At 54.6% G+C, this 23,896-nt stretch overlaps 1 protein-coding gene across 1 annotated transcript in view; it reads left to right on the forward strand.

The window, feature by feature from the left end:
* The window catches only part of LOC137310095 (collagen alpha-1(V) chain-like), a gene marked incomplete at its 3' end in the record, with an annotated part of 258,789 nt that overhangs the window by 188,170 nt on the left and 46,723 nt on the right, over positions 1-23,896 (forward strand). The window contains exons 16-26 of the mRNA XM_067978050.1: positions 1,179-1,223; positions 2,935-2,988; positions 6,687-6,731; positions 9,779-9,832; positions 12,090-12,197; positions 13,986-14,039; positions 14,138-14,191; positions 19,548-19,592; positions 19,760-19,813; positions 21,586-21,630; positions 23,447-23,500. Coding sequence (XP_067834151.1) covers positions 1,179-1,223; positions 2,935-2,988; positions 6,687-6,731; positions 9,779-9,832; positions 12,090-12,197; positions 13,986-14,039; positions 14,138-14,191; positions 19,548-19,592; positions 19,760-19,813; positions 21,586-21,630; positions 23,447-23,500 — 612 coding nt within the window. The remainder of the gene's footprint in view (positions 1-1,178; positions 1,224-2,934; positions 2,989-6,686; positions 6,732-9,778; positions 9,833-12,089; positions 12,198-13,985; positions 14,040-14,137; positions 14,192-19,547; positions 19,593-19,759; positions 19,814-21,585; positions 21,631-23,446; positions 23,501-23,896) is intronic.

Here is a 23,896-nt window from a genome sequence, read left to right on the forward strand (position 1 = left end):
TAGCTCGGTCTCTCACCACTGAAGGATCAGCCCAGCACTACTGCGATCAGCTCTTTGTTGTTCAGTCCCGTTAATCACACGTCTCCGCACTGCTCCTTCACACAATCCCACACACCCCGTTAAAAGTTCAGAAGAAAAATAACCCAGCATTTCTCCAGAATGGAGGAGGACGTCACCCTAAAGAATGTTTTGGAGGAAAGCGGGAACAGATTGAGGAGAGGGTCAGCAGTTTGGGGATAACCAATCTTAAAATTAGAGCCAGGCCATTCAGGAGGGAGATCAGGAAGCATTTTCTCACACACAGAGTGTAGGTGGGAATCTGGAACACTCTCCCCCAACACTGGGGGGTTTCCTCACCTCATGTCTGGGTCTGTTGGAGACTCGTTGATAGAGATTGATCGCTGTGATTAATCAATAACTCGATTATCGTATCGTGCGACTATCAGGATGGGAGAAGGTGAACTGGATGGACTTCGGTCTATTTTAGTCCAGCAATTCCTGCGGTTGCTGAGAATCAGAGAATCAGAGAATCTTACAGCACAGAAGGAGGCCAATCAGCCCATCGTACCTGTGCCGGCTCTTTGAAAGAGCTGTCCAATTAGTCCCACTCCCCTGCTCTTTCTCCATAGTCCTGCAAATTTTTCCTTTTCAAGTATTTATCCAATTCCCTTTTGAAAGTTATTATTGAATCTGCTTCCACCGCCCTTTCAGGCAGCGCATTCCAGATCAGAACAACTCGCTGCGTAAAAAACATTCTCCTCATCTCCCCAACTGCAATTTTCAAGACTGAGATTGATCGATTTTTTTGTTGGGTGAGGATATCAAGGGACATGGAGCAAAAGTGGGTAAATGGGTTTGAGATGCAGATCAGCCACAATCTAATTGTAAGGAGTCTTACAACTCCAGGCTATAACCTGGTGTTGTACGACTCCTTACATTTGTCCACCCCAGTCCATCACCGGCATCTCCACATCACAATCTAATTGAATGGAGGAGCAGGTCCAAGGGGCTGAATGGCCTCCTCCTGTTCCACGATTAATACCTCCCAGAAAAGGAGTTTGCAGATTAGGCCTGTGGGGAAAGTGAGAGGAATGATGCGATCAGCCTATCAGAGGCGGAGGAAGGCCCACGTTGCATTGCAGACCTGATGTGTCTTGATCTCCCCTTTGTTTCCACAGGGTCACCCTGGCAAGGAAGGTCCGTCCGGAGAGAAAGGAAGTCCGGTAGGTCCAGCGTGTCCTAGACCCTCCTCTACTCGCTTTAACCGATTGCTGTTGTCTATAAATGTAGCAGAAAGCTATCTAGCTAGGCCCTTCCGTGTATCCCGGGCCCTTCCGTGTACCCTGGGCTCTTCCGTGTACCCTGGGCCCTTCCGTGTACCCTAGGCCCTTCCGTGTATCCTGGGCTCTTCCGTGTACCCCGGGCCCTTCCGTGTACCCTAGGCCCTTCCGTGTATCCTGGGCCCTTCCGTGTATCCCAGGCCCTTCCGTGTATCCCAGGCCCTTCCATGTACCCTAGGCCCTTCCGTGTATCCCGGGCCCTTCCGTGTATCCCGGGCCCTTCCGTGTATCCCGGGCCCTTCCGTGTATCCTGGGCCCTTCCGTGTACCCTGGAGGCCTCTCGTGTACCCTGGGGCCCTCCAGTGTACCCTGGGGCCTGCTGTTGGCTGCCAGCTCCTATATTGCCCATACGTGTCTCACCAGACTCGCACCCAACCCGTCTGCCTGAGGTTGCTGGCGCTGCCGTCCTCTCACGGATCGGGACGCATCAGCGTTCCCTTGGGGTGGGTGTTTGGCCCAACCTGATATCCCAGCACTGAGCGGCTGTGAGGAGGGTCCACACTCCATGCCCCGCTCCCCACCCCGCGCGTCTCAGTCCATTCAACCACCGAACAGAACCGCAGATACAAAGATCAACGGCGTGTAATCGAGTGGACGTGGCCGAGGACAGACTGGCTGGGGTTTGTGGAGTTCTGGTCAGTGACCAGCTGCTTCTCACAGTCTCAATCAATGGCTCAGTTCACCAACCTTCCCGATTGTCCAGGAATCTCCAGAAATTGAAGATTAATCTTCAGGAGCAAAAAACCCAGGGGAAAAACCACGGGCATCAAAAATGATGTAAAGTTTCTTCATTTTCTCTGCACGTTTCAGTTTATTAATTATAAAAATACTGGAGTTGAGAAAAAAAAGACTTCGACCAACGGTCAAGAATCATCCAATCGGGTAACAGAGTCTGCTCACTTTCCGATTGGCTGGGAAGGCAGCGCACTGTGAGAATGGCCATGTCAGGCGACCAATAGCGCAAGTGCGGGGGCAGGGCACTGTGACGATGGCCGTGTCGGGTGACCAATGGCGGGAGTGTGGGGGCAGGGCACTGTGACGATGGCCGTGTCGGGTGACCAATGGCGGGAGTGTGGGGGCAGGGCACCGTAACGATGGCTGTGTCGGGTGACCAATGGCGAGGGTGTGGGGGCAGGGCACCGTAACGATGGCCGTGTCGGGTGACCAATGGCGAGGGTGTGGGGGCAGGGCACCGTAACGATGGCTGTGTCGGGTGACCAATGGCGAGGGTGTGGGGGTAGGGCACCGTAACGATGGCTGTGTCGGGTGACCAATGGCGAGGGTGTGGGGGCAGGGCAGTTGGAGGCGGGAGGACATCTGTTGAAACCACCAGGAATACGTTCAACCAGAGTTGGCAAACCAAGGATGAGGAGTCACCAGATCTCTGATGAAGACTCATTTCTCGAGTGTGATATCAACTGGAGAAATTCTAAACAAACTGAACGGGTTGGTAAAGGCTGAGGGATTTCTGTTTGTTTCTTCCAGCTGTGATTTCTCTGCTGATTCAGCCCACTCTTAGACCGTCTTGTTAAAAAAGTCAAAATCTTTATAATCTCGACGTTGTCCCCACTGATGTATCTCTTTTGTCTTTCAGGGTCCAGCAGGACCACAGGGTCCCATTGGCTATCCAGGTCCTCGAGGGGTCAAGGTAAGCTGGCCATTTCATTTTGTTAAGGAACCTAGGTGAAGACCAGAGGCCCAGAGAGCAGGACACAGCCCCAGACCCAGGGGTACAGGCTCCCTGGGCACTGACTCTCACTGGGGTACGGGCTCCCTGGGCACTGACTCTCACTGGGGTACGGGTCCCACAGACACTGACTCTCACTGGGGTACAGGCTCCCTGGGCACTGACTCTCACTGGGGTACGGGCTCCCTGGGCACTGACTCTCACTGGGGTACGGGTCCCACAGACACTGACTCTCACTGGGGTACAGGCTCCCTGGGCACTGACTCTCACTGGGGTACGGGTTCCAGTGGCACTGACTCTCACTGGGGTACGGGTCCCACAGACACTGACTCTCACTGGGGTACGGGTTCCACAGACACTGACTCTCACTGGGGTACGGGTCCCACAGACACTGACTCTCACTGGGGTACGGGTTCCACAGACACTGACTCTCACTGGGGTACGGGTTCCACAGACACTGACTCTCACTGGGGTACGGGTCCCACAGACACTGACTCTCACTGGGGTACGGGTCCCACAGACACTGACTCTCACTGGGGTACGGGTTCCACAGACACTGACTCTCACTGGGGTACGGGTCCCACAGACACTGACTCTCACTGGGGTACGGGTCCCACAGACACCGACTCTCACTGGGGTACGGGTCCCACAGACACTGACTCTCACTGGGGTACGGGTCCCACAGACACTGACTCTCACTGGGGTACGGGTCCCACAGACACTGACTCTCACTGGGGTACGGGTTCCACAGACACTGACTCTCACTGGGGTACGGGTCCCACAGACACTGACTCTCACTGGGGCACTAACTGAGATTGCAGCTATGCATGGACTCGAGACTGAACTGGAGATCTGAATGAGTGAGTCAGTGAATTTACTTGGAGCCAATGGACGGCAATGCATGAAATCAACGTAACAGCTTGACAATAAAAAATGGGAACTGAATAAAATCTATTTTTAAAAAAGTAAAGAGCAGTTGGTGTCTCCAACAGCCTGGAGTGTTGTTCAAGTGAGCTCTCCTCTCACTGACAGGCTCGTTCGGGCAGCTCCCAGGTGCCAAGGTTCTGCCCAGGACTGGGACATACTGGGCAGCAGCTGGACAATACTGTCACCAACACAACCCCACACAGACCCGGCTTTGTTCAGCATCTTCCAGCCTGATATTTATTTTCCATTCTTGGATCTGAAGTGTTTTAAAAGGATGGCTAAATGATTCCTGACGTTTCCAAGCTGACTGACGTTATCCCTGGACAGGTCCTTCATAGTCAGTTATTACAGGACAAGGGGACTCAGGGAGAGAGCGCGAGGGCGGGGACTCGGAGAGAGAGAGCGCGAGGGCGGGGACTCGGAGAGAGAGCGCGAGGGCGGGGACTCGGAGAGAGAGCGCGAGGGCGGGGACTCAGGGAGAGAGCGCGAGGGCGGGGACTCGGAGAGAGCGCACAAGGGCGGGGACTCGGAGAGAGAGCGCGAGGGCGGGGACTCGGAGAGAGAGCACGAGGGCGGGGACTCGGAGAGAGAGCGAGGGCGGGGACTCGGAGAGAGAGCGCGAGGGCGGGGACTCAGAGAGAGAGCGCGAGGGCGGGGACTCAGGGAGAGAGAGCGCGAGGGCGGGGACTCAGGGAGAGAGCGCGAGGGCGGGGACTCAGGGAGAGAGCACGAGGGCGGGGACTCGGAGAGAGAGAGCGCGAGGGCGGGGACTCGGAGAGAGAGCGCGAGGGCGGGGACTCGGAGAGAGAGCGCGAGGGCGGGGACTCGGAGAGAGCGCGAGGGCGGGGACTCAGGGAGAGAGCACGAGGGCGGGGACTCGGAGAGAGCGCGAGGGCGGGGACTCGGAGAGAGAGCGCGAGGGCGGGGACTCGGAGAGAGAGCGCGAGGGCGGGGACTCGGAGAGAGAGCGCGAGGGCGGGGACTCGGAGAGAGCGCGAGGGCGGGGACTCAGGGAGAGAGAGCGCGAGGGCGGGGACTCGGAGAGAGCGCGAGGGCGGGGACTCAGGGAGAGAGCGCGAGGGCGGGGACTCGGAGAGAGCGCGAGGGCGGGGACTCGGAGAGAGAGCGCGAGGGCGGGGACTCAGGGAGAGAGCACGAGGGCGGGGACTCAGGGATAGAGCACGAGGGCGGGGACTCGGAGAGAGCGCGAGGGCGGGGACTCGGAGAGAGAGCGCGAGGGCGGGGACTCAGGGAGAGAGCACGAGGGCGGGGACTCAGGGATAGAGCACGAGGGCGGGGACTCGGAGAGAGCGCGAGGGCGGGGACTCGGAGAGAGCGCGAGGGCGGGGACTCGGAGAGAGAGCGCGAGGGCGGGGACTCGGAGAGAGCGCGATGACCGGGACTCGGAGAGGGCGCGAGGGCGGGGACTCAGGGATAGAGCACGAGGGCGGGGACTCGGAGAGGGCGCGAGGGCGGGGACTCAGGGATAGAGCACGAGGGCGGGGACTCGGAGAGGGCGCGAGGGCGGGGACTCGGAGAGAGCGCGAGGGCGGGGACTCGGAGAGAGCGCGAGGGCGGGGACTCGGAGAGAGCGCGAGGGCGGGGACTCGGAGGGAGAAGAATGACAGACTGAAAGGGAGGAATTGGAAATGAAAGAGAAAGGGGGAAAGAGAGAGAAGCAGGGAGGCAATGTGTGTGAGGGAGTAGAGGTCGGAGGGAGAGAGAATCAACAATAATTATTTAGACTCAGTGTGTGTCAGAAGGTTAATGCGGGAATTCTGATGGTGGCGGATACCGTCGGTGATGGATACCGTCGGTGGTGGATACCGTCGGTGGTGGATACCGTCGATGGTGGATACCGTCGGTGGTGGATCCTGTCGGTGGCGGATACCGTCGGTGATGGATACCGTCGGTGGCGGATACCGTCGGTGGTGGATACCGTCGGTGGCGGATACCGTCGGTGCGGGATACCGTCGGTGATGGATACCGTCGGTGGTGGATACCGTCGGTGCGGGATACCGTCGGTGGCGGATACCGTCGGTGGCGGATACCGTCGGTGATGGATACCGTCGGTGGCGGATACCGTCGGTGATGGATACCGTCGGTGGCGGATACCGTCGGTGGTGGATACCGTCGGTGGCGGATACCGTCGGTGATGGATACCGTCGGTGGCGGATACCGTCGGTGGCGGATACCGTCGGTGCGGGATACCGTCGGTGATGGATACTGTCGGTGGTGGATACCGTTGGTGGTGGATACCGTTGGTGGTGGATACCGTCGGTGCGGGATACCGTCGGTGGTGGATACCGTCGGTGGCGGATACCGTCGGTGGCGGATACCGTCGGTGATGGATACCGTCGGTGGCGGATACCGTCGGTGGCGGATACCGTCGGTGATGGATACCGTCGGTGGTGGATACCGTCGGTGGTGGATACCGTCGGTGGTGGATACCGTCGGTGCGGGATACCGTCGGTGGTGGATACCGTCGGTGGTGGATACCGTCGGTGGTGGATACCGTCGGTGGTGGATACCGCCAGGATGGATACCGTCGGTGGTGGACCTGAGGGGAGAGCTGGGGCTGGAATATTCACGGAATGGGATGAGGAGCTGGTCCAAGTGTCTCCTCTCCCCTCCCTCTCCGCCATGTCTTGGCTGGAGGTTGACACTCGCTCCCAGCCCACGGTCGGATTGCTTGTATTAAACCCTTGAGCTGTGATCTGTCCTTTTTTCAGGGTGCTGATGGTGTTCGTGGTTTTATGGGACACAAAGGTGAAAAGGTAGGAAATGGACAATCAGTCTCGAGTGGGAGGGAGTCACTTGATCTGTGAGCGAGGTCCAGTTTTTAATCGCTGTTTTTAGGCCAGGGAAGTTGTGCAAAAAAAAGTCCGGAAACTATTGGATCGATAATTGTGACGATCACAGAGATAGGTCCAGGTGGGTGAGGCCATTCAGCCCATCTACCTCATCCTTCCAAGCGTTGCTAAGCTCCTGCCCTTTTTTCCCCAGATTTCTTCCTCCTCTCCTGAAGGCTCTGATCAAGTGACCATTCTTCACGTGTGAGCCATGACAGATTGTCCTGGGGTATTCAACCATGAGAGGCATCACATCCCTGTTCTTCACTCAACCTCCCTAGATGGACATTCTATAAACACGTCCCCTATAAACACGTCCCCTATAAACATGTCCCCTATAGACATGTGGTGGGAATTTCCTCGGGAGACCCTGTTGTTTGCCGTAATCCCCATTCACGCCTCTATCTGGGATTTCCATCGAGGTTACGATGGCCGATAAGAGTAACCAGGTCTCCAGGCCCACCCAGGAGCTCTTAAAGGGGTCACTGCAGACCACCACTAAAAGGGAAGCCTGAATGTGGAGCCGGGAGAGACAGGAGTGAGTCCCCTGACCCCACATTAAAAGCACAGGCCACTGCCAATCACTGCCTCGAGCCCCTTCCCAATCACTGCCTCGAGCCCCTTCCCAATCACCGCCTCGAGCCCCTTCCCAATCACCGCCTCGAGCCCCTTCCCAATCACTGCCTCGAGCCCCTTCCCAATCACCGCCTCGAGCCCCTTCCCAATCACTGCCTCGAGCCCCTTCCCAATCACCGCCTCGAGCCCCTTCCCAATCACCGCCTCGAGCCCCTTCCCAATCACTGCCTCGAGCCCCTTCCCAATCACCGCCTCGAGCCCCTTCCCAATCACCGCCTCGAGCCCCTTCCCAATCACCGCCTCGAGCCCCTTCCTGATCACTGCCTCGAGCCCCTTCCCAATCACCGCCTCGAGCCCCTTCCCAATCACCGCCTCGAGCCCCTTCCCAATCACCGCCTCGAGCCCCTTCCCAATCACCGCCTCGAGCCCCTTCCTGATCACTGCCTCGAGCCCCTTCCCAATCACCGCCTCGAGCCCCTTCCCAATCACTGCCTCGAGCCCCTTCCCAATCACCGCCTCGAGCCCCTTCCCAATCACCGCCTCGAGCCCCTTCCTGATCACTGCCTCGAGCCCCTTCCCAATCACCGCCTCGAGCCCCTTCCCAATCACCGCCTCGAGCCCCTTCCCAATCACCGCCTCGAGCCCCTTCCCAATCACTGCCTCGAGCCCCTTCCCAATCACCGCCTCGAGCCCCTTCCCAATCACCGCCTCGAGCCCCTTCCTGATCACTGCCTCGAGCCCCTTCCCAATCACTGCCTCGAGCCCCTTCCCAATCACCGCCTCGAGCCCCTTCCTGATCACTGCCTCGAGCCCCTTCCCAATCACTGCCTCGAGCCCCTTCCCAATCACTGCCTCGAGCCCCTTCCTGATCACTGCCTCGAGCCCCTTCCCAATCACTGCCTCGAGCCCCTTCCCAATCACTGCCTCGAGCCCCTTCCCAATCACCGCCTCGAGCCCCTTCCCAATCACCGCCTCGAGCCCCTTCCTGATCACTGCCTCGAGCCCCTTCCCAATCACCGCCTCGAGCCCCTTCCCAATCACCGCCTCGAGCCCCTTCCCAATCACCGCCTCGAGCCCCTTCCTGATCACTGCCTCGAGCCCCTTCCCAATCACCGCCTCGAGCCCCTTCCCAATCACTGCCTCGAGCCCCTTCCCAATCACCGCCTCGAGCCCCTTCCCAATCACCGCCTCGAGCCCCTTCCTGATCACTGCCTCGAGCCCCTTCCCAATCACCGCCTCGAGCCCCTTCCCAATCACCGCCTCGAGCCCCTTCCCAATCACCGCCTCGAGCCCCTTCCCAATCACCGCCTCGAGCCCCTTCCCAATCACCGCCTCGAGCCCCTTCCCAATCACCGCCTCGAGCCCCTTCCTGATCACTGCCTCGAGCCCCTTCCCAATCACTGCCTCGAGCCCCTTCCCAATCACCGCCTCGAGCCCCTTCCTGATCACTGCCTCGAGCCCCTTCCCAATCACTGCCTCGAGCCCCTTCCCAATCACTGCCTCGAGCCCCTTCCTGATCACTGCCTCGAGCCCCTTCCCAATCACTGCCTCGAGCCCCTTCCCAATCACTGCCTCGAGCCCCTTCCCATTCACCGCCTCGAGCCCCTTCCCAATCACCGCCTCGAGCCCCTTCCTGATCACTGCCTCGAGCCCCTTCCCAATCACCGCCTCGAGCCCCTTCCCAATCACCGCCTCGAGCCCCTTCCCAATCACTGCCTCGAGCCCCTTCCCAATCACTGCCTCGAGCCCCTTCCTGATCACTGCCTCGAGCCCCTTCCCAATCACTGCCTCGAGCCCCTTCCCAATCACCGCCTCGAGCCCCTTCCCAATCACCGCCTCGAGCCCCTTCCTGATCACTGCCTCGAGCCCCTTCCCAATCACCGCCTCGAGCCCCTTCCCAATCACCGCCTCGAGCCCCTTCCCAATCACCACCTCGAGCCCCTTCCCAATCACCACCTCGAGCCCCTTCCTGATCACTGCCTCGAGCCCCTTCCTGATCATGGCTTGAGCCCCTGTTCTGTTGTCAATCACCCCCTTGCAGGTTGCCTGATCGCACCCCCCCCCTCGATCGCCCCCCCCCCTCGATCGCCCCCCCCCTCGATCGCCCCCCCCCCTCGATCGCCCCCCCCCCCTCGATCGCCCCCCCCCCCCTCGATCGCCCCCCCCCCCTCAATCGCCCCCCCCTCAATCGCCTTCCCCCCTCAATCTTCCCCCTCCCTTTGATCACCCCCCTCCCTGCTCTTGATTGGCCCCCTCTCTCAGGCGAGAGCGTGCGCTGTGTGAGGCAGTCAGACCTTGAGTTTCCCGTTGTTTGGGCGTCAGCTGTTGGCTGGAGTGGAATCCCCGTTACGCTGACTTGTTAATCTCATCGTTCCATTTTCTTTCTGCTTTAACAGGGTGAAGACGGATTCCCAGGCTTCAAGGGTGACATGGGAATAAAGGGCGACAGAGTGAGTAACAAAGGGAAATCTCACTTCCAGTGTTCACCCTGCTCTGGCTGGCACTGGAGGGGAAATAGAATCACAGAATCTTACAGCACAGGAGGAGGCCATTCAGCCCGTCGTGCCTGTGCCGGCTCTTTGAAAGAGCTATCCAATCAGTCCCACTCCCCTGCTCTTTCCCCATTGCCCTGCAAATTTCACCTTTTCAAGTATTTATCCAATTCCCTTTTGAAAGTTATTATTGAATCTGCTCCCACCGCCCTTTCAGGCAGCGCATTCCAGATCAGAACAACTCGCTGAGTAAAAAAAATCTCCTCATCTTCCCTCTGGTTCTTTTGTCAATTATCTTAAATCTGTGTCCTCCGGTTACCGACCCTCCTGCCAGTGGAAAGTTTAGTGGGAATAAAGAGTCTGCATTTCACACTACTCCTTCCACTGTGTTATGTCTGTCTGTCTCTCTATCTCTCTCTGTCTGTCTGTCTGTCTGTCTCTCTCTCTGTCTGTCCGTCCCCCTCTCTCCATCCCTCTCTCTCTGTCCCTCTCTCTCTGTCCCTCTCTCTGTCTGTCTCTCTCTGTCTGTCTCTCTCTCTCTCTCTCTGTCCCTCTCTCTCTGTCCCTCTCTCTCTGTCCCTCTCCCTCTGTCCCTCTCCCTCTGTCCCTCTCCCTCTGTCCCTCTCCCTCTGTCCCTCTCCCTCTGTCCCTCTCCCTCTGTCCCTCTGTCTCTCTCTCTCTCTCTTTCTCTCTCTCTCTGTCTCTCTCTGTAATTATATTTCATGTGTTATTGTTTACTATCATCTAATTTCCTTCCTATCTCCAAGGCAATTTCCACCCCCCACCCCCCACCCCCCACCCCCCCCCCGGCCATTCGCTGATCTTGAATCCTGGGCCTGCGCGTCTGTGGCAGTTTCTGAAGTTCAGCCCAGCCCGTCATCGTCAGTCTGCCAAACGTTGTTTACTGAGCTCTCTCGCGGGCCGAGTCTCTCGCGGGCCGAGTCTCTCGCGGGCCGAGTCTCTCGCGGGCCGAGACTCTCGCGGGTTTCAGGGCCCTTTAATGTCACGGATTGTGTGACAGTCACATGACGCCTCACAGTGCCCAAACTCACCTCACAAACTGTCTCTGGAACAAATGAACAAAATGCAAAACATTGTAAATCCAAGCTCCCCGTGTCCCCTCGCTCCCCGCGCCCCCTCGCTCCCCGCGCCCCCTCGCTCCCCGCGTCCCCTGCTCCCCGCGTCCCCTCGCTCCCCGCGCCCCCTCGCTCCCCGCGTCCCCTGCTCCCCGCGTCCCCTCGCTCCCCGCATCCCCTCGCTCCCCGCATCCCCTCGCTCCCCGCATCCCCTCGCTCCCCGCATCCCCTCGCTCCCCGCGCCCCCTCGCTCCCCGCGCCCCCTCGCTCCCCGCGTCCCCTGCTCCCCGCGTCCCCTCGCTCCCCGCGTCCCCTCGCTCCCCGCGTCCCCTCGCTCCCCGCGTCCCCTGCTCCCCGCGTCCCCTCGCTCCCCGCATCCCCTCGCTCCCCGCATCCCCTCGCTCCCCGCGTCCCCTCGCTCCCCGCATCCCCTCGCTCCCCGCGTCACTCGCTCCCCGCGCCCCCTCGCTCCCCGCCTCCCTCGCTCCCCGCGTCCCCTCGCTCCCCGCGTCCCTCGCTCCCCGCGTCCCCTCGCTCCCCGCGCCCCCTCGCTCCCCGCGTCCCCTCGCTCCCCGCCTCCCTCGCTCCCCGCGCCCTCTCGCTCCCCGTGTCCCCTTGCTCCCCGCGCCCCCTCGCTCCCCGCGTCCCTCGCTCCCCGCGTCCCCTCGCTCCCCGCGCCCCCTCGCTCCCCGCGTCCCCTCGCTCCCCGCCTCCCTCGCTCCCCGTGACCTCTCGCTCCCCGCGTCCCCTCGCTCCCCGCGTCCCTTGCTCCCCGCGCCCTCTCGCTCCCCGCGTCCCTCGCTCCCCGCGTCCCCTCGCTCCCCGCGCCCCCTCGCTCCCCGCGTCCCCTCGCTCCCCGCCTCCCTCGCTCCCCGCGCCCTCTCGCTCCCCGTGTCCCCTCGCTCCCCGCTTCCCTCGCTCCCCGTGTTCCCTCGCTCCCCGTGTCCCCTCGCTCCCCGCTTCCCTCACTCCTCGTGTCCCCTCGCTCCCCGTGTCCCCTCGCTCCCCGTGTCCCCTCGCTCCCCGCGTCCCCTCGCTCCCCGCGTCCCCTCACTCCCTGCGTGGTGTATTTTCATTGTTGTCAGGCCAGGAACATTCCATTGACTTGTTATTTCTGGGCCTCCTTTGTTTCCTGACAGGGTGAGCTCGGTCCAGCCGGTCCAAGGGGAGAAGATGGTCCTGAAGGTCCCAAAGGTCGCAACGGACCCTCAGGAGACCCAGGCCCACCTGGGCCAGCAGGTGAAAAGGTATCTGAAGGTGAAGCATTCCCAGATTACCCACGGGTTGTACTTCTCCGTGCTTCCATCAAAGCCAATATCACTGAGAACAAAGCCAATAAGAACAGTCGGAAACACTTTTTATTCCTACTTTAAGCACAAATTAAATATTTCATGGAGTGTGGTGTAAACATTTGACACTTTGACTCCCAGTCACGGGGTGACCTTTGAAGCAAAGTAAGAACCAGATTCAATCGGCAATCATTTCCTACGTCTGTATTGTTCTGAATAAGACCTTGAAAGGAGAGAAGTCCAAATGGGGACAAAGACAATTAGATGTTTCTGGAGAGAGAAGGATTGAGGGATATGGGGAGAAGGTGGGTAGGTGGGATTGAGGGATATGGGGAGAAGGTGGGTAGGTGGGATTGAGGATATGGGGAGAAGGTGGGTGGGTGGGATTGAGGATATGGGGAGAAGGTGGGTGGGTGGGATTGAGGATATGGGAAGAAGGTGGGTGGGTGGGATTGAGGGATATGGGGAGAAGGTGGGATTGAGGATATGGGGAGAAGGTGGGTGGGTGGGATTGAGGGATATGGGGAGAAGGTGGGTGGGTGGGATTGAGGGATATGGGGAGAAGGTGGGATTGAGGATATGGGGAGAAGGTGGGTGGGTGGGATTGAGGATATGGGGAGAAGGTGGGTAGGTGGGATTGAGGATATGGGGAGAAGGTGGGTAGGTGGGATTGAGGATATGGGGAGAAGGTGGGTGGGTGGGATTGAGGATATGGGGAGAAGGTGGGTAGGTGGGATTGAGGATATGGGGAGAAGGTGGGTGGGTGGGATTGAGGATATGGGGAGAAGGTGGGTAGGTGGGATTGAGGATATGGGGAGAAGGTGGGTGGGTGGGATTGAGGGATATGGGGAGAAGGTGGGTGGGTGGTATAGAGGATATGGGGAGAAGGTGGGTAGGTGGGATTGAGGATATGGGGAGAAGGTGGGTGGGTGGGATTGAGGATATGGGGAGAAGGTGGGTAGGTGGGATTGAGGATATGGGGAGAAGGTGGGTGGGTGGGATTGAGGATATGGGGAGAAGGTGGGTAGCTGGGATTGAGGATATGGGGAGAAGGTGGGTGGGTGGGATTGAGGATATGGGGAGAAAGTGGGTAGGTGGGATTGAGGATATGGGGAGAAGGTGGGTAGATGGGATTGAGGATATGGGGAGAAAGTGGGTAGGTGGGATTGAGGATATGGGGAGAAGGTGGGTAGGTGGGATTGAGGATATGGGGAGAAGGTGGGTAGGTGGGATTGAGGATATGGGGAGAAGGTGGGTGGGTGGGATTGAGGATATGGGGAGAAGGTGGGTAGGTGGGATTGAGGATATGGGGAGAAGGTGGGTAGCTGGGATTGAGGGATGTGGTGGGTAGGTTGGGTTGAGGGATGTGGTGGGTGGGTTAGGTTGAGGGATGTGGTGGGTGGGTTAGGTTGAGGGATGTGGTGGGTGGGTTGGGTAGGTGGGGTTGGGACTACCAGATATTTTCTGTTGCAATATCAAGCAATATCTTTTCCAAAGCCAAATACAGATATGAGGGTAAACTCTGTGAGTGGAGGATCTCAGCCCTGCAAATGGGTGACACGATGACCCCTGTGGCCGATTCCCAATCAGCACTGCCATCGACCGAGGGTCCCATTAGATTCCCAGTTGTCTGAAAGCTTTCCTGGGTGTGGTTACATCCCGGCCCTCCTGTCTCCTGTAAAAGGGATTAAGGGTAAAGGCTCGACTTGCAGCTTCCCAGTTAATGCGTTTCCTCTGTTGTTCTAGGGAAAGCTCGGAGTTCCGGGGTTGCCGGGATACCCAGGAAGACAAGGCCCAAAAGTAAGTGGATCTCCTGGAGCCGAGAGGCTCTTCCTTCCTGGAGCTGCTCCCGTTCCTCGATCCCTGTGAATGAATTTTCTCTCTCTCGGTCTTTCCAGGGTTCGTTTGGATTCCCAGGATTCCCGGGAGCGAATGGCGAGAAAGGAGCAAGGGTAGGTCTGAGCTTAATGACGGGCAGACGTTACATGGGAAATGTGTTGTGTTCTGTGACCCAGAAAAGGTTTATTTTGTAGGGGATCTGAGTAAAGGAGACTGAGCTTGGGGGGATGATGGTCTGTTACAGAAAGAGAGGCTTCGTGTTAAAGAGCTCCATCCTGGGCCTCTGATCAGTTAGCTGATCGCAGCTGAGGCAGAGTGAGTGTTAAATAGGGTTCTCGCTCCTGAACTCCGTGTGCGTGCGTGTGAAATTAATTCCTATTTTAATTATTCAAATGGGACTCCCTTACAAAGGGGGTCTCTGAGGGGCGTGTGGGGGAATTCATTAATTTTTCTCAGGGTGTGTGATCCAGTCAGCGAAGCCTCCGCTGCCATCTCCAGACTCTGTGGCCAGCCCGTGTGTGAGATATTCCTCCAATAGCAGGGGCTCCTGCCATTGTTCCTCAAAAGAAGGGACACCCCCACCCCACCGCCCCGAATCCCGAACCCTGCCAACCTTGGCGAGGTCAGCAGGGGGGCAGAACTCAGCGCTGGAGTTGGGGGGGTTTTGGATCCAGCCCAGACTGAAAGGTTAAGGTCTCCCGTTCTGGGGCCCAACTGAGCAGACCCCACCAGTTACTCTCCTCTCCCAATCATCATCGTCTCTGGTCGTTTGGCAGTGTTTCAGGCTGGGGAGTTTGTGTAAAGCTATATAAATAGGACCTGTGTTTTACAAATAAGACAGGAGTCAGGATCCCAGTGACACCTGGTGGTGTTTGACCTGTTGGTTTGAGGTTCCTTTGCTCACTGATTTAAGGGGCATCGACCCATTTACAACGAACAAGTTCCAGTTATAAAGTGTCTCGGTCAGACCCCATCTGGAGACTGGGTTCAGTTCTGGGCCCCGCCCCTCAGGAAGGATATATTGGCCTTGGAGGGGGGGCAGCGCAGATTCACCAGAATGATATCGGGGCTAAAAGGGTTAAATTACGAGGACAGGTTGCACAGACTGGGCTTGTATTCCCTCGAGTATAGAAGATTAAGGGGTGATCTAATCGAGGTGTTTAAGATGATTAAAGGATTTGATAGGGTCGATAGAGAGAAACTATTTCCTCTGGTGGGGGGAGTCCAGAACAAGGGGGCAGAACCTTAAAATTAGAGCCAGGCCGTTCAGGGGTGATGTCAGGAAGCACTTCATCACACAAAGGGGAGTGGGAATCTGGAACTCTCTCCCCCAAAAAGCTGTTGAGGCTGGGGGTCAATTGGAGCTTTCAAAACTGAGATTGATCGATTTTTGTGGGTGAGGGGATTAAGGGTTACAGAACCAAGGCGGGTAAATGGAGTTAAGATGCAGATCAACCATGATCTAATTGAATGGCAGAACAGGCTCGAGGGGCTGAATGGCCTCCCCCTATTCCCATGTTCCAACCCCTCCTTTAATAGGCAGAGGGAGGTTAAGAATGATGAGTGAAGATCTCATTGATATTGCAGTGTATTAAAGGCAGCCATTAAACAACATCTGTCTCTGGCTTGGCGTAGTTTACATTCAGAGATCCTCGCAAGATTCCGCTGGGAACATCTGCCTCAGCTGTATTGTTCTTTAACTGCATCAGGTTTGTATCCTGCCAAAAAAGCATATGGGATCCTGGACTTTATAAATAGAGGCATAGAGTACAAAAGCAAGGAAGTCATGATGAACTTTTATAAAACACTGGTTCGACCACAACTGGAGTATTGTGTCCAGTTCTGGGCACCGCACTTTAGGAAGGATGTGAAGGCCTTAGAGAGGGTGCAGAAGAGATTTACTGGAATGATTCCAGGGATGAGGGACTTTAGTTACGTGGATAGACTGGAGAAGCTGGGGTTGTTCTCCTTGGAACAGAGACGGTTGCGAGGAGATTTGATCGAGGTATTCAAAATCATGAAGGGTCTAGACAGAGTAGATAGAGAGAAACTGTTCCCATTGGCAGAAGGGTCAAGAACCAGAGGACATAGATTTAAGGTGATTGGCAAAAGAACCAAGGTGACATGAGGAAAAACTTATTTACAAAGCGAGTGGTTAGGATCAGGAAAGCACTGCCCGAGGGGGTGGTGGAGGCAGATTCAATCATGGCCTTCAAAAGGGAACTGGATAAGTACTTGAAAGGAAAAAATTTGCAGGGCTACGAGGAAAGGGCGGGGGAGTGGGACTCGCTGGATTGCTCTTGCATAGAGCCGGCACGGACTCAATGGGCCGAATGGCCTCCTTCTGTGTTGTTACCTTTCTATGATTCTACATCTGACCATACGGATCCAGGAAAGACCCCAGAAACCTGGAGTCCTGAGAACATTGTTGGGAGGAGCAGGGGTCCCTGGAGATTGAGCTCTACACGGGTCACAGTTCATTGCTTGCAATTTTGTTGATTTTCTACTTTTATTTTTCACAGCAGCGCAGGATTCAAATCCCAGGGCAGGTGATGCAGGCAGTTAGGAACAGGAAGGGGAGCCAGGCAAGACACGGGGCACTAATGTGTTAGATTGTCACACGACCCTCCCTCCTCCCTCCTCCCTCCTCCCTCCTCCCTCCGCACTCAGTGCCAGCCAGTGTTGATAAAATGATCAAAGTCCAGAACAGCTCCTCACTGGTCCTTGAGTATTGAGTCCATGTATATGGTCACAGGGAAACATCCAACCCCTGCTCCTCCCAGTCATAGAATAATACAGCACAGGAGGAGGCCGCTCGGCCCATCGTGCCTGTGGCGGCTCTTTGAAAGATCTATCCAATTAGTCCCACTCCCCCCTGCTCTTTCCCCATTGCCCTGCAAATTTTTCCTTTTCGAGTATTTATCCAATTCCCTTTTGAAAGTTATTATTGAATCTGCTTCCACCGCCCTTTCAGGCAGTGAATTCCAGATCAGAACAACTCGCTGCGTAAAAACATTCTCCTCATCTCCCCTTTGGTTCTTTTGAAAATTACCTTAAATCTGTGTCCTCTGGTTACCGACCCTCCTGCCACTGGAAACAGTTTCTCCTTATTTACTCTCTCAAAACCCCTCGTAATTTTGAACACCTCGATCAAATCTCCCCTTAACCTTCTCTGCTCCAAGGAGAACAATCCCAGCTTCTCCAGTCCTGCAAAGGAAATAAAAAACGTACCTTCTTCCTGGCAGGTCCTGCCTGACCATCTCCCAGCGAGAGAGGGTCCCCACTCAGGCCACCAGTTAAAATTGCAGTCAGGTCCCGATGACATCACCAGGACCCGACAAGTAGATGTCAAGAAAGACCCCATCGGCTTCAGGCAGCTGTTCTTGCCGCCTGCTCAGGAGAACACGTTATAATCGCAGATGCCTGGATCCGGGGGGCTTTCCAGTGGGTCAGTTACCTGGGCAATTTTAACTGCCCACCCACCAGGCAGATAGGGCTAAAAGCACCCTCTATTGTGACCTCTGGGTAAATATAAGCCCCTGTGCGTTAATCAGCGGACGATCCCCAGTTGAGATGATTCATCGTGATAGGTTAAAGACATGAAATAAAATGAACAGGCTTTCCTTTGACTTGTAATGAATGGTTCTGGTTGTCTGGCCTGATTTGTAGATATTTGTTTTAATTTATTTTTGGGATGTGGGCATCACTGGCAAGCCTGGCAATTATTGGCCATCCCTATTAGCCCTGATAGAACTTGCTAGGTCACTTCAGAGGGCAGTTAAGATACAACCACATTGGTGTGGGACTGGAGTCACATATAGGCCCAGACAGAGTAAGAGCGGTCGATATATCCGTGAGCAAAGTCTGTTGAATGTTGGCGATGGAGGGAGGGCCCTGGACCATGTGTTGGAGATTATTGAATGCTGGAGATGGGGGAGGGCCCTGGACCCTGTGTTGGAGATTATTGAATGCTGGAGATGGGGGAGAGCCCTGGACCATGTGTTGGAGATTATTGAATGGTGGAGATGGAGGGAGGGCCCTGGACCATGTGTTGGAGATTATTGAATGTTGGAGATGGGGGAGCGCCCTGGACCATGTGTTGGAGATTATTGAATGGTGGAGATGGAGGGAGGGCCCTGGACCATGTGTTGGAGATTATTGAATGTTGGAGAGGGAGGGAGGGCCCTGGACCATGTGTTGGAGATTATTGAATGGTGGAGATGGGGGAGGGCCCTGGACCATGTGTTGGAGATTATTGAATGGTGGAGATGGGGGAGGGTCCTGGACCATGAGTTGGAGATTATTGAATGGTGGAGATGGAGGGAGGGTCCTGGACGATGTGTTGGAGATTATTGAATGGTGGCGATGGGGGAGGGCCCTGGACCATGTGTTGGAGATTATTGAATGGTGGCGATGTGGGAGGGCCCTGGACCATGAGTTGGAGATTATTGAATGTTGGAGAGGGAGGGAGGGTCCTGGACCATGTGTTGGAGATTATTGAATGGTGGAGATGGGGGAGGGCCCTGGACCATGTGTTAGAGATTATTGAATGGTGGAGATGGGGGAGGGCCCTGGACCATGTGTTGGAGATTATTGAATGGTGGAGATGGGGGAGGGCCCTGGACCCTGTGTTGGAGATTATTGAATGGTGGCGATGGGGGAGGGCCCTGAACCATGTGTTGGAGATTATTGAATGGTGGAGATGGAGGGAGGGCCCTGGACCATGTGTTGGAGATTATTGAATGGTGGCGATGGGGGAGGGCCCTGGACCATGTGTTGGAGATTATTGAATGGTGGAGATGGAGGGAGGGCCCTGGACCATGTGTTGGAGATTATTGAATGGTGGAGATGGGGGAGGGCCCTGGACCCTGTGTTGGAGATTATTGAATGGTGGCGATGGGGGAGGGCCCTGGACCATGTGTTGGAGATTATTGAATGGTGGAGATGGAGGGAGGGCCCTGGACCATGTGTTGGAGATTATTGAATGGTGGAGATGGAGGGAGGGCCCTGGACCATGTGTTGGAGATTATTGAATGGTGGAGATGGAGGGAGAGCCCTGGACCATGTGTTGGAGATTATTGAATGGTGGAGATGGGGGAGGGCCCTGGACCATGTGTTGGAGATTATTGAATGGTGGCGATGGGGGAGGGTCCAGGACCATGTGTTGGAGATTATTGAATGGTGGAGATGGGGGAGGGTCCTGGACCATGTGTTGGAGATTATTGAATGGTGGAGATGGGGGAGGGCCCTGGACCATGTGTTGGAGATTATTGAATGGTGGAGATGGGGGAGGGTCCTGGACCATGTGTTGGAGATTATTGAATGGTGGAGATGGGGGAGGGCCCTGGACCATGTGTTGGAGATTATTGAATGGGTGCGATGGGGGAGGGCCCTGGACCATGTGTTCGTGCTGACTCTGCCCTCACCGCTCTTCTTTTGCTAACCTATCTTTTTGTTCCTTATTACTAGGGCACGCCAGGAAAAGCAGGTCCAAGGGGACAGAGAGGCCCAACGGTACGAACTCATCTACTGAACATCATCGTTACAAACTCATCCTCTCCCGGTGCATCACTGCTAATTGTCAATGCATTTTCGTTTTAGTTTCTTGTTGTAAATCTCGAATATCCGATTGTTTTTTCTTATGGCTCTAACTTCTTTTCTTTTATCTTGACTCATCAAAGGGTCCTCGTGGTGAACGAGGTCCGAGAGGATCAACAGGCAAACCAGGCCCGAAGGTAACTCTACTTTATCATCAATATTATGCTCCTCAAGGGAAGCCGGTTAGTGCCAAAGTATAGAATAAATCAGGGGTCAAACACTCCCAGAGCAGGTACAACACAGGTTAAATACAGAGTAAAGCTCCCTCTACACTGTCCCATCAAACACTCCCAGGGCAGGTACAGGGTTAGATACAGAGTAAAGCTCCCTCTACACTGTCCCATCAAACACTCCCAGGGCAGGTACAGGGTTAGATACAGAGTAAAGCTCCCTCTACACTGTCCCATCAAACACTCCCAGAGCAGGTACAGGGTTAGATACAGAGTAAAGCTCCCTCTACACTGTCCCATCAAACACTCCCAGGGCAGGTACAGCACGGGTTAGATACAGAGTAAAGCTCCCTCTACACTGTCCCATCAAACACTCCCAGGGCAGGTACAGCACGGGTTAGATACAGAGTAAAGCTCCCTCTACACTGTCCCATCAAACGCTCCCAGGGCAGGTACAGCACGGGTTAGATACAGAGTCCCATAAACGTGCGTTTCTAGTTTCAATTGCCCAGGCAGCCTTTCTACATCAGATTATCTATTTAGCCTGTCACAGCTGGCTCCCTGGTAGTGAACAAATTATTTTCAAGATGTTTATCCTCATCTTTAAATTGCCTCCCCCTCCCCCAGCAGAATCCATCTTACCTCTGCTCACACCCTTCGTTACTCTGACAGAGTCTCCTCCTCGTTCTTGTCTCCCCACTACTGATGCCCGCTCTTTCAGCTACCATGGACCTGCCCTCTGTTACCCCCACCAACATCTACCCCCCTCACCCCCTCCCTCCCTGCATCTCCCCCTTCATCCCCTCCCTCTCAAAATCCCCCACTAATCTTCCCCCTCCCAACATCCCTCCTCACCCAATTTGTTCCCAACATCTACCCCCCTCATTCAGTTCATTCCCAACATCTCCCCCCCATCCCCTCCCTCCCAAAATCCACCCATAACTCCTCCCTCCCAAAACCCCCTCCCTCCCAACACCTTCCCCCCCCACCCCTTCCTCCCAAAATCCCCCGCTCATCCCCTCCCTCCAAACATCCCCCGCTCATCCCCTCCCTCCCAACATCTCCCCCCTCAATCAGTTCTTTCCCAACATCTCCCCCATCCCCCCCTTCCAAAATCGCCCCCATAACCCGTCCCTCCCAAAATCTACCCCTTCATCCCAAATTTCCCCCCTAACTCCCAAAATCTCTCCCTTCACCCCCTCCCTCCTTAAATCTCCATCTCACCACCAAATCCTCCATTTGTCCCTCTTTTTCTTCCCCCACCTCACTCCCAAAATATCGCTCTCCCAAAGTGCTCCCCCTTGTCCCTCACTGAATTCCCCCTCATCTCCTCCCTCCTAATGTAAGATATTGTTTTCTGCCAGTCCAGGGGCCCCCTCCCATTAAGGATTGGGTTGAAACTGCGTCAAATGCAAGTCACATGGGCTCCTTACAGCCAACAGAGTGAAGGAGGAGACTTTCATCCCACCCAGTCAGGGCAAAGGTGAAAGGTCAGTATCTGACCCACTGCCCCACCCGGTCCCCTTCCAATGTAAACATGTAGAAAACAGGGATTGGGGATGGGTATCTGGCATGGAGCCCCCAAGAAACCCACTGAATACCTCCTGAAATCAGGAACAAAATTCAAATTGAATTAAGATATTTGCAGAAATATCCTTTGTTATTGCTGTTGTTGTAAATATAGTTGGATAATTCTTTCACTTTCTGGAGCTAACATCTCTAATCATCTCTAATTACAGGGTAGCTCAGGCAATGATGGTCCACCTGGTCCTTCTGGTGAGAGGGTAAGGAGATACAATCACCAAGATCCTTTCTCTTCCATTGTGTTGCTTTCATGCAGTGTTTCAATGTAGAGCAAAGCTCGTCTCTAGTCTTGGACTCTCTGCTGTTCCAAGTCCATCAGTGGAGAGCGAGGGTATCAGGACCTGAGACCAGTGAGCATTCTGTGTCCCTAACCTCCACAAAAGTACTTTGTTACTTCATGCTGAGACTGGATGTGAGGATCAGATCACATCTAATCAATTTGTCCTTTACAGCTGGTTTTCTCTCCAAAATTCCATGAAGAAAGGCTGACAGTAAAAGGAGGCTCCCAGAGTTCGCTTCAAATCGCCTTTGTTTATCACATGTTTGGAGCATGTTTGTTGGATGCTCCTCGGCCTTCAACTGGCCACTTAGATCTGCGCGTTTGAGGAATAGTTGACTTTCAAGTGTCCAAAAGCGAGTGTTGGCATTGTGCATTGGTTATTTTGGACAGAACGCAAGGACCAACAGCAGCTTCCAAACTGGAAAGAAAACTTCTCATGTCAAAAAAAAAGCACAATATAGGTCATAAAAATCAACTCTGAATGAGCCAATCTGTGTGCTGATCAGCTGTGAACTATCCAATCAGTGTGGTGATTAGTTCTGAACTACCCAATCCATGTGGAGATTAGTTCTGGATTATCCAATCTGTGTGGAAATTAGTTCTGGATTATCCAATCAATATGAAGATTCGTTCTGGATTATCCAATCCGTGTGGAGATTAGTCCTGGATTATTCAATCCATGTCAAGATTATTTCTGGATTATCCAATCCATGTCAAGATTAGTTCTGGATTATCCAATCCCGTGGAGATTACTTCTGGATTATCCAATCCATGTGAAGATTAGTTCTGGACTATCCAATTCATGTGAAGATTAGTTCTGGATTATCCAATCCATATGGAGATTAGTTCCAGATTATCCAATCCATGTGAAGATTAGTTCTGGACTATCCAATTCATGTGAAGATTAGTTCTGGATTATCCAATCCATATGGAGATTAGTTCCGGATTATCCAATCCATGTGAAGATTAGATCTGGATTATCCAATCCATGTGAAGATTAGTTCTGGATTATCCAATCCTGTGGAGATTAGTTCTGGATTATTCAATCCATGTGAAGATTAGTTCTGGATTATTCAATCCATGTGAAGATTAGTTCTGGATTACCCAATCCATGTGGAGATCAACTCTAAGATTATCCAATGAGGATCAGCTTTTGTTGGATAAAGTTTACTTGGCCGAGTGTGGGCTTCATTGTGTCTTTAACCATTTGTTGACGATTGTCTCACTCTGTCCATTGTCCACGTTTTGTTCTCTTGTTCAGACACTGAGCGACTGTGGCTGAGAGGACAGGTGAATGTCTCGTGTCCATGCTCCTGCCAATGTATCTCTGACTGTTGCCAGCGGAAGTGCCTCGCATCTACGTGGCACCAACCTATGGCAGCAAGGCACAGGTTGTAAACTCGACGTCACAGAACATCAGAGCTGTGCCATAGCACCGTCTCCGTGGTAATACACACATGGTGCTACAAGACTATTTCGAATAAGATCAGGGGAGTTCTGGCCAATATTTATCCCTCAACCAACATCTAAAAAAACAGATTATCTGGTCATTTATCACATTGCTGTTTGTGGGATCTTGCTGTGCACAAATTGGCTGCTGCGTTTCCTACATTACAACAGTGACTACACTTCACAAAAAAAGTACTTCATTGGCTGTAAAGCGCTTTGGGAGGACCTGAGGCCGTGGAAGGTTTATCCTTTAATTTTTCTCCAACCTGCTTATGTTTACATTCTAGGGACCACCCGGATCTCAGGGACCGATGGGATTCGCCGGACCCAAAGGCCCTCCTGTAAGTAGTTCCAGACACTTGCCTCATTTCTTGTCAAATTGAAGGTTGGTTCAGATTTGCTCACTCAAGATAAAAGAAAAAGGCTCTTTTGAGATTTTATTTTACACTTTTAATTATTGATGTTTGGGGAAATGTGCAGCTGTCTCAAGAATCAGTCCATCAAAACTCCCACATGTTACTAACAAACTTCAACCATTCAATAGTAACTTTCAAAAGGAAACATTTGCAGAGCTCTGGGGAAAGAGCAGGGTGAGTGGGACTAATTGGATAGCTCTTTCAAAGAGCTGGCACAGACACGATGGGCCAAATGGCCTCCTTATGTGCTGCATGATTCCATGATTAGGCTGCTTTACTATGTTAACAGAGTAAAGCTCCCTCTACAAGGGCCGATTTTCT

Source organism: Heptranchias perlo, unplaced genomic scaffold, assembly GCF_035084215.1.
Source record: "Heptranchias perlo isolate sHepPer1 unplaced genomic scaffold, sHepPer1.hap1 HAP1_SCAFFOLD_215, whole genome shotgun sequence".
NCBI lineage: Eukaryota > Metazoa > Chordata > Chondrichthyes > Hexanchiformes > Hexanchidae > Heptranchias > Heptranchias perlo.